Source organism: Acanthochromis polyacanthus, chromosome 10, assembly GCF_021347895.1.
Source record: "Acanthochromis polyacanthus isolate Apoly-LR-REF ecotype Palm Island chromosome 10, KAUST_Apoly_ChrSc, whole genome shotgun sequence".
In the NCBI taxonomy this organism is placed as follows: Eukaryota; Metazoa; Chordata; class Actinopteri; family Pomacentridae; genus Acanthochromis; species Acanthochromis polyacanthus.
In genome coordinates, this window is record NC_067122.1 from 22,155,977 (window position 1) to 22,166,036 (window position 10,060).

At 45.9% G+C, this 10,060-nt stretch overlaps 1 protein-coding gene across 1 annotated transcript; it reads left to right on the top strand.

Moving 5' to 3' along the window:
* The first annotated feature begins 3,726 nt into the window (after positions 1–3,726).
* Positions 3,727–7,906, top strand: egr1 (early growth response 1). The gene is made up of 2 exons (XM_022211639.2): positions 3,727–4,455; positions 5,298–7,906. The coding sequence occupies exons 1-2, from the start codon at positions 4,245–4,247 to the stop codon at positions 6,623–6,625; spliced, it is 1,539 nt and encodes a 512-aa protein (XP_022067331.1). The 5' UTR covers positions 3,727–4,244; the 3' UTR covers positions 6,626–7,906.
* The last annotated feature ends 2,154 nt before the right edge of the window (positions 7,907–10,060 follow it).

Consider the following 10,060-nt stretch of genomic DNA (forward strand, 5'->3'; position numbering starts at 1 on the left):
CTGCATTCCACAGTGGCATTCCTGGACTCCTCTGAAAAGAGAAAAAAAAGGATGTCTGACTGCTTCAGAGCAGCAACAGGTGGCGTGCTGTAATCTTCGGCGCTGTATTGTCATGGGCTGTGTTAGATTTCAATAAGTGAGCCAAGGTTTATGATGACTGAGGCGCAGAGTTGAGGTGTCAAGTGTTTGAGCAGATGTACAGTAATGGATGTCTTCAGTGTCAGCAGTTTTCAGAATCCCTTTAGATCCAGTCGGCTTTTCATGTGAGTCAATTAGTCCAGATTTTCCTCGTCCTCTTTACCAGTTTTCCTCGACGTTCTCTGGGAGGTTTTATCCCTCTCACGCCTGTTCATCCCTTTTTCCCGGCGCATCTCCCTCTGCGTGTAAAAGGTCAGGTCACACACTCCTGCTGGCGTCACTTTAAAAACTGGGAGAAAAATGACATTTGTCAAATAGCCTCCTATCGTGTTCTCGGCTTCTCCCCCATCACCATATGACTATGGGCTAATATTCAGCCTGTCACTCTGCCCGAGACGATCAGGCCTCTGCTCTTCTCCCATTTAATTATAAACTCTCGCTGTGTATAGCGCAGGCCCCAACACATCCAGGCCCATTTAATTTTTATCATATTAAAATCCACCACTCTCGCCCCCTTCCCACTTGGTAAAATAAAACCATGATAGCCGCATTCTGCGCTCCAAAATAGCCAGGTCCTCTCTGTTTTCTCTCTCTGTCATTACATTATCCCTCCCTCCCATCTCCTCTGCCACATTATGTAACACCCAGGCTTTGGTAGCTGTCATCACCCACCTTCTAATCTTGGTCCGCCCATCATGGGGGCACACCAGGCTGAACACACCTGTATGCTAATGGGGAGGGATTGCACCACAGCTCAGTGTGGGCAGCCGGGGAGGTGAGGAGGTGGTACTGCTTGTCTGTCTGTCCCGTCTCCCTGACTGACTGACTGCTTGGCATCGGCTGCTGACAAATGCCAACACAAAGCTTGGTATTTGCTCCCACGTACGATATGTGGGTGTGAGGATTCTCTCTCAGATTCTCTCTGTTTTCTATTTTTCTGTGACTCTCACCCTCTCTTCCCACCTCCTTCAGCTCTTTTGCTCAACCTGCCTGCAATTCTTCGATATCTATACGTCTCCATGCCTTTGCTTCTATTGTTTTGCTCTGGCTCTTCTTCCACCTTCTATCTTTTTTGGCTCCTCTATCTACTTCCTCGTCGTTTCGCTGTGGCAGATTGGGGCATGATTAAATATTAACCAGCGCTCGTGCGGGGTGTGTTTGTGTGTGTGTCTGAACAGGGGCGTGGTGGCTGCGTAGGTAATGGGAGAGCCTTTTTTTTCCATGCTGGCTGGCATGGAGCGTTGGAGTTTCATCAGGCGAGGACTCCTCTGGCTGGTTTGTGTGGGCAGCTATGGGGAACACGCCGAGGAGAGTGAACCAGCTGACCCAAACACACACACAAACATGCGACAGTGCACACATATCACGAGCATCTACATCCACATGCACACACTCATTCTCCTTCTCCTGCCCTTACAGCATCTGGCTTCCACCCCCTCCGTGCATCAGAGTGAAGGGAGGCCCAAACAGCCAGTGCGAACTGTTTATCATCTTTATTACTTTATTACTTTTCTGAGAGTTTTCCCTAACCTGATTTTATTACATTGTCATCAGATGATGAGTTCTCTCATCTGCGCTCTCTGCTTTTTCTTCTTTGCTTTGCCACAAATTTATCGACCTCAGTCACTGATGCATGCAGCAGTGCTGGATGCAGACAGGAGTTTAGATTTGGTATCATCACCTTGTCATGCCATCATCTGGTCTTTTTTCCTATGAAGTAACAGCCCCATAGTGGAGTGGCATTCGTCTTACTGAAAAACAAAGCGTAAATCCAAAATTTTAAGAGTGTGTGAGCAGTGGGAGCAACCATTTGCCTTCCAAAATACCACACCGCTGTGCCATGCCACATACCTTCAAAAGTGATTAGATGTGATCATTTATACGTACAGTATCTGTATGAATAAACAACATTACACATTCTCCAGCTGCGCCCTCGCCTCCAGGCTTATTTGGATTTTGTGAAGGAGCCTCTGCTCCAGATCATCCATAATATATGACAGAATTTTGCTATCAGTCTAATGGGGGTAAACAGAGAGATTTGCCAGAGGCTGAATGGGGAACGCTTGGGAGAGAATGCCATCCAGTAAAGACCAAAAGTCTACTGTGTGTACCTGAATAATACTTCTGTTTCATTTTGTTGCCATATCAGTCAATCACCAGTCTGTATAATCTTTGACTTTAAAAAAAACTGAATCTGATCACATGCTTGTTGCACCTGTAGATAAAAGTGTAGCTTAAAAACGGTCTGAAGGCTTTAGTGTGAAATCAGTGGAGTCTGAATCCAAATATCTGAGGATCGTTGAGTCTCACCCTGCCGGCCTCTCTACCGCACCAGCAGCATCTCTTTTCTGTCTGTCTCTCCTTCTCTCGGGCCACCTCAACGTCTCCTGCCCACGATATTTCCCAATGAGGTTGCTCGCATATAGATCCAGTCAGCAGCAAGGGAAACACATTGATTTCCCGTCAGCATCCACCGAGGAGTGCTGGCGCGCCAGCCGAAGCGGGAGCAGCCGGGGGAACATCGGTATCCCGCAGGCGTCCTGGCAGCTGTGCGCAGCGTTGTTAATGCGGCCCATTAGGCCGCTGAGTGGCAGAGAGATTCCCTGAATATTGAGCTGGGGACACCCCTCAATTAGACAGATCGCCCCGCACCTCGTCAGCATCCGCGGCTATCTGTTCTCATTAATCAATGACACAGCCGAGAGAGACGGAAAGTTAATTTGGAGGAAGTTTGCTCCCATCCAGCAGAGTTTGCACAGTCTTATATTTCTGAGCCTATAGCCGTGGAAATAGCCTCACTTATCATCGGCTAATTATTCATATTCAATAAGCCTATAGGCCCCGGAGAAACACATAGCAACGTAACTTCTAAACATTCAAAATGTTGAAAAAACCCAGTAACTTTTAATGTGGTGAGGTGTTATTTTTTGGGTGCTTGGATTGCGCATCATAAATATGCAAAATCGTCGTTTAAAACGTTTCCTCCTTATTAAATGCATACAGTCTTAAATGTTTAACAATAACTAAATCAATGAAAAGCAAGTTTTTCACATGGAGTTCTTTAGCTGAGCTGTAAAGCAGTCTGTGCTTTAAAACACAGCAGCAGGATTCTGTTGCTGACATTAGTTATTGTGAGCGCTGGACATGATTTGCACTCCAGCCTCTCATTCACTGCCAAGCAGCGATCAGCGCTGCCTCAGGAAGCTCCAAATAAGGACAGGGAAATGGAACCCACCGGAATAGGTCCTTATGTAGTCACGACCTTATAAGGCACGGCGGAGCCGGGCTTTCCGGCAGCAGCGCAGCCTGCTGCACAGATGGGAAATCCAAATCAAATCTATAGAGCGACGGGGAGAGAGCAAGAATTATGCTGCTGTCTGTAGGAGCTGTTTGGCGATGAAGATACATTGATTCGGGACAGAGGAAGAGCGGAGTTGTCTCCGCAATTTACTGCGAGAGCTTAATATAAAGTCTCTCCTCTCTGCTTTCCCTTCAGGCCAGCGTCATGTGTCCTCCACTGCAGTGCCTAAATATGGGCTTCCTCTGCTCCAAATATGGACATCTACGTCACGCAAGAGGGTATAAAAGGAGCGGGGAAACCTCTCAGCTCAGAGAGAGCCCTGAGAGCCCACAAGAGCAACTGTTAGAGCAGAGATAGATAGATAAACACATAGAACTCCCTGACTGAGAAATATCACACCACAAGTGAAAAGTCAATTCAAAACAACATCCATCCAAGAAGGTCAAAACCTGACTGGATAAGTAATTTAATACAAAAATCAAAATTGATCTGTTGATTAATTTTGATTAATCTTAGGGAATGAGTATAAAGGACACGTTTGATTTTTTCTGAAAAGACAAGCGGATCTTTACTCATCTCTGAGAGCAAAAGGAAATCAGCAGGACGACTGGAGAACGAGTCACGGAGCAGAGGCAGAAAACAGTGTCTTCCTTGACATCAGCAGAAGTGTGCAACGCTCCGTGAGCTGGGCTAAGTGATTCCCTCCACCTACGAGGCACTGCTCCGCCAGCGTGCACCCAGCCTCCCTCGCTCCACAGCAGCCACCAGCGCAGCCTCAGCCCTGCAGCTTCAGCACCAGCAGAGGATGGCTGCAGCCAAGACCGAGATGATCCTCCCAGCCCTGCAGATCTCAGAGCCTCTGAGCTTTCCTCACTCCCCCATGGATAACTACCCCAAGCTGGAGGAGGTGATGATGCTCAGCTCTACAGGGACACCCTTCCTCACTGCCTCCGCACCCGAAGGTGCAGGTTTTGGCTCCGGGGAGCCAGGAGAGCAGTATGACCACCTTGCTGGAGGTAAGAGATAGAAATTTATTTCTTTTGCCTCTTGGTCTCTGTGCTGCATGTTAAACTGAACTACAGGTTAGATCACATCTGCTGAGAAACACTGAGCCAAGAAAAGAGTTACAAGAAATAAACAGCTGTGTAACTTTAAAGTACATTTTCATGTTTGCTGTCGATTAATATTTAACAGTATTAAATAATAACTGCAGCTGACATATTAGGATTTTTCAGAAGTCTATTGGATGTGGTTTTACAGGCTACGGGTAAATTAAAATTTTAGCTGATTGGGCATAGTACATTAATACAAAAACATGAAGGAAATTAACAAAAAGACAGCAATTAAAAAACATTTTACTTAATATCAATTCACTGAGGGCTCTTATTCCCTGTCGACTCTCGAGGACTTAGGCGCTGCTCAGTCACGGCATGCTTCTAGACACTCCTACAGCTCAATTCAAATTGCATTCCTAAAACCAGCTGAACTGCAGTTTCGGTAATCAATTGCCTCTGGCTCTGTGATGGGCTCTAAGAATCTGCTCGTTTGTGTGCGTGCGTGCCCTTGTGCAAGACAGGAAGACAGTAAATGAAAGAAAGATCGAGAGAGTGTGAGCACATGAAAATGTGAGTCCAGAAAGCTTGCACAGCAGCTCCTGTTGAGATGTAGGAGAGACAGTTTCAGAGTTGAGGGGGAAAGAGTTTAGTTGGAGGGGTTTCTCTGCGTGGGCACCTGGCTGATCTGTTTCAGGGGAGACAGGTGACACACTGTCCACCGCTTTGGCAGGATTCTCCCACCCCCCTCCCTCTGGATATTGACAGTTTGATTAATGCCTCTCCTTTCTCTGTGCTCCCTGCAGATACGTTACCTGATATCCCCTTCAACTGTGAGAAGCCAGTGGTGGAGCAGACCTACCCCACCCAGAGGCTTCCCCCCATATCCTACACAGGTCGCTTCACCCTCGAGCCCGCCACCACCTGCAGCAACAGCCTCTGGGCGGAACCCATCTTGGGCCTGTTCACCGGTCTAATGGGCAACGTCGCTCCCAGTTCCACCTCTTCGTCTGCTGCCTCACAGACCACCTCGTCCTCCTCCTCATCTATCCCATCCTCCTCCACATCCTCCTCTTCTACCTCCTCCTCATCTCAGAGCTCCAGCCTCAGCTCCTCAATTCATCACAGCGAGCCCAACCCCATCTACTCGGCTGCTCCAACCTACTCCAGCCCCAACTCTGACATCTTCCCAGACCAGGGCCAGGCTTTTGCCAGCTCAGCCGGGGCGGTGCAGTACCCACCCCCTGCCTATCCCAACGGCAAGACTTGCAGCACGAGCTTCCCCGTGCCCATGATCCCTGACTACCTCTTCCCTCAGCAGCAGGGAGAGATCAGCCTGGTGCCCCCTGACCAAAAGCCCTTCCAGAGTCAGTCAAGTCAGCCCTCCCTCACTCCTCTGTCCACCATCAAGGCCTTTGCCACCCAGACTGGTTCCCAGGACTTAAAGAGTGTCTACCAGTCTCAGCTGATCAAGCCCAGCCGCATGCGCAAGTACCCCACTCGGCCGAGCAAGACGCCTCCGCACGAGAGGCCCTACGCTTGCCCTGTGGAGACCTGCGATCGCCGCTTCTCGCGGTCTGATGAGCTGACACGTCACATCCGCATCCACACGGGCCAGAAACCCTTCCAGTGTCGCATCTGCATGCGCAACTTCAGCCGCAGTGACCACTTGACAACACACATCCGCACTCACACTGGTGAGAAGCCTTTCGCCTGTGAGATCTGCGGACGCAAGTTTGCCCGCAGTGACGAGAGGAAAAGGCACACCAAGATCCATCTACGGCAGAAGGACAAGAAGGCAGAGAAGGCAGGAGCAGTGGTGGTTACAGCAGCGCCGGTGTCAGCTGCTTCCCCTGCCTCCAGCTATCCTTCTCCCATCACTTCCTACCCGTCTCCAGTGTCTTCTTACCCCTCTCCGGTCACCTCCTGCTACTCCTCTCCTGTCCACACTTCCTATCCATCTCCTTCCGTCGCCACCACGTACCCATCGGTGTCCATGTCCAGCACCTTTCAGTCCCAGGTCGCCTCCTCTTTCCCCTCCTCAGTCGCATCGAACATCTACAGCTCCCCCGTCCCCACCCCACTCTCAGACATGCAGACCACCCTCTCCCCAAGGACAATCGAGATCTGCTAAGAAAGAGCAAAGAGAAAAACTTTTTTTTAGTCTCTCCGCACCTCTCCTTCCTTAAGGTTTTTTGAGGGGAAAGAAATCAGCATCAAAAGGACTTTGTTTTTCCCTTCCAAAAAGCACTTTTCTGCTCCCTGTGCAGTGTTAGGTGAATCTTGAGATTTACCTGAAAGAAAGAAAAAGACACATGTCAAGGACTGGGCAAAGACAATACAAGATGAAAAGGGATTTTTTTTCTCTCTCTCTGTAAAACAAATGCAGCACTTCAAATGCATAAGGGACTCCAGAGGTAGAGAATGAAAACCGGCACTAGCGGGTCTCTGCTATTAGGTACACAAGAACCAAGAGACAAACAGATTGCCAGCAGTTTTGGTGCTGAGGCACGCTCGTCCTTGCAGGCACTCATACAGTACAAAAGACATTGAATGATATACATAAGCTATCATATATGTATATTGTACATGTGCCATGTTTTGTTTTTATCATTTTTGGTACCACTGATGTGAAAAATTATTTGCATATTTGCATTGTATTATTTGAAGTGAGCAGGGCCATATTTTCTACATACTTTTCTCTATTATGTAGTGATGATGCTGTGATATGTTTTGACATTGTTTGAAAAAAAAAGCACTTAAGTATTCAAGCATGAGTAAGAGTGATGTTAGTTTCTGTTTGTAAATATCATCCACTGGTACTCTCTCTTTCTCTCTTTCTCACATGTGACATATCGCTTGGTTATATGGAAAAACAGAGAAAAGAAAAAAACATTTACAAAAAACAACAACAAAAAAAACAAGACAAACGCTCCCGTTATTTGGTGCCTTTTGTGAAGCCTTGCTGATGTTGTGACTCGGCTGAGCGCGAGAGAGGATGCACTGCATCTCGCCTTAAGGGTTGAGGGAATATTTTTGTTACAGAATGTAAGTCATACTCAGAGGGAGGAAAAGGGACGAGCTATGAGGGCACCGCTTCATTTTATCAGAATGTAAGCAAAAAAGGATAAAAATTATAAAGTATATTTTTGTAAAAGTTACATGTAAATATCCACATCTTCAAGAGCTGGAATGTTGAAGTTACCTACTGAGTAGGCATGGGATTCTTTTGTATGTTATATACATGCAGTTCATTATTTTGTGGTTATCTTTATTTTGTATTTGTGTTTGTTAAAACAAGTGACTGTTTCTGGCTTCTAAACACATTGAATGCGCTTAACTGCCAATGGGATATTTGGTGTACAAGATATCCTCCCAGAAATTAAATATAAATAAAAATATAAATATATATGTATATTTGTTTTCATACTTTATTGTTTGGCTTCTGTGTCTTCAAATATTGCCATTGGTACTTCACAGAGAGGCATCCTCATTACATTATCCCTCCTATCATTTCGTCATGTACATTCCTCATACACGGATTTCGTATATTCCATCATCTTAAATGTTAATTGTATGCGGATTATCAGTGGATTTATAAGTTCACATCACAGAGAGCTAGCCTTTAATTTACGGAAAATCTGCACAGCACAATCTTATGGACACTCTGCTTTTCAATCGCTTTCCTCCAACTAAACCCTGTCTTAATGATAACACTAACGCATGACTCCCATGCCTATAAACACTGAAGATGAGGAATTCTTATCTTGATCCAACTTGCTCTTGAAGATATTAAGCTTATCTAAATTTCCATTTCATTTTTGATTTTCTGATATACTGTTGGCCCTTCCTGTAGAGCACACAGACTTCCAGCAATTTGATCTTTAAGTAAAACGGCCAGAAAATAAAATAAGAATCCTCTTTTCTACAGTGTGCTGCTGATAGAGAAATTATTCTTGGATGGGGTTATTTTAAACCAACTGTGCTTAGGCATGCACAGGGTTATTTTCACAGGGTGCAGGTGGAATCCATCACACAATAATTACCTTCTTTTCCACAAATGGCTGGTGAAATGCTGTCACCTCGTAGCGAATGAGCTGTAACACACAATTGGGCAATATCCATGTAGGTTAGTCTGAATTGTTGCACGGGAGCAGCTGAACAGACTGGCCCTGAAGCTTTAAATGCTGCTTCTTTTGGTTTTTCAAGCTGAATATAATAACAGCTTCATCGCACCGTCATTATTCATCTGCCACTGTTCCCTAGGCAAGGAATTCTTGCTACATGTTTGAGTATGGAAATAAAACAGTTTGGTTTTTTTTTAGCCTATGTAGACATAAACCCTCCTCTCTCTGAGCTTTGGAGTAATTTTGTGTTGTGAAATGCACTCACCAAAATACTCACAAATGCAAACGCAGCTAAAATAGAAAGCAGGAAAAACAAGAAGAGCAGACTGATGGAGGGAAGGGGAGAATAATTAAGATAATTGGTCTCCTGATCCCAAATTTCCAAAGTGGGTCTGATGAGTTGTGTTTATATCTGCGTGCGTGTTTGTATTGGCGCATGTATGTAGGCATCTTTGTGAAAAATACACACTGACTGACTGACTACAGACTCGGCTTAATGTAGTTACTTCCTGGTGATGCTACTGATGCACAGAAGCGTAACTGTGTGAAATGTGCCATCCTACCAGCCACTGTTCTACTCTGTTTCCTTGGTTAAAGCTCAACATCTGTATGAAACAAATATACGTGGACGCCACCCGCACGTCTTGAGACTGTGCATACGTGTGTGTCAGCTAAAGGACATATAAACACTCCCAGATGATATAGCCAAAGAAGAAAGAAAAACAATGGATCCCATCAACATCACTGCTACAGTTTTATAAATATTTGAATTGCACGCACATGAGATATACCATAGTAAATCACACAAACACAAATCAGCATTGTGGCTGGTCTCTGCGTGGAGTTAAATCATTTTGATGTTTAAGTAACACTTGTTCCTGCTCAGAATCACATCAAGCTTTTCTGGGCAAATCTCAAAACTCCTTGTGTGGCTTAAAATCCTGAAATCTGTCTTTTCCTGTCATTGTTTACAGCGTTATTTTGGTCCCTGGCTGCAAATAAAGAGCCATTCAGCAGCTTTTGCACCAAAAACTTTCTCATATTGCCCTGCTTTTAGGAAAGTCTTTTACTCAATGTGAAAACCACAGACTGTGCTTCTCTCAGCCCTTTCTCGTGTTAAGAGACAGTATTTCAACCAGCGCTGGTCACACAGGGGAGGCTGTGGCACAGCTATGTCACAGTCCATAACCGAAATGTTAGAAAGACAGGCAACCAGTGTCGTTGAAAGTATTAGGGAATTGTGTAGCCCATGACATCCTTTGATTCAAGGCTCTTCCTCGCATATCAAAGCTCACGCGCTGGGCCTGTTCTGTTTAGGGAGGTGTGAGAGCACTGTGAGAGGATTTGGGAGTGCAGATGCGTTGTGGCTTCACTCTGTTGTAACCCACAATGGAGCCACCTCACACCCCCAAAGGGCTTCCACTTCAAGAGGCCTGCCTTTG

Excerpts from the sequence above, each read along its gene's own strand:
- egr1 (XM_022211639.2), top strand. The coding sequence starts at position 4,245 with ATGGCTGCAGCCAAGACCGAGATGATCCTCCCAGCCCTGCAGATCTCA. Across the intron at positions 4,456-5,297 it reads GTATGACCACCTTGCTGGAG|ATACGTTACCTGATATCCCC; the intron begins GTAAGAGATAGA and ends TGCTCCCTGCAG.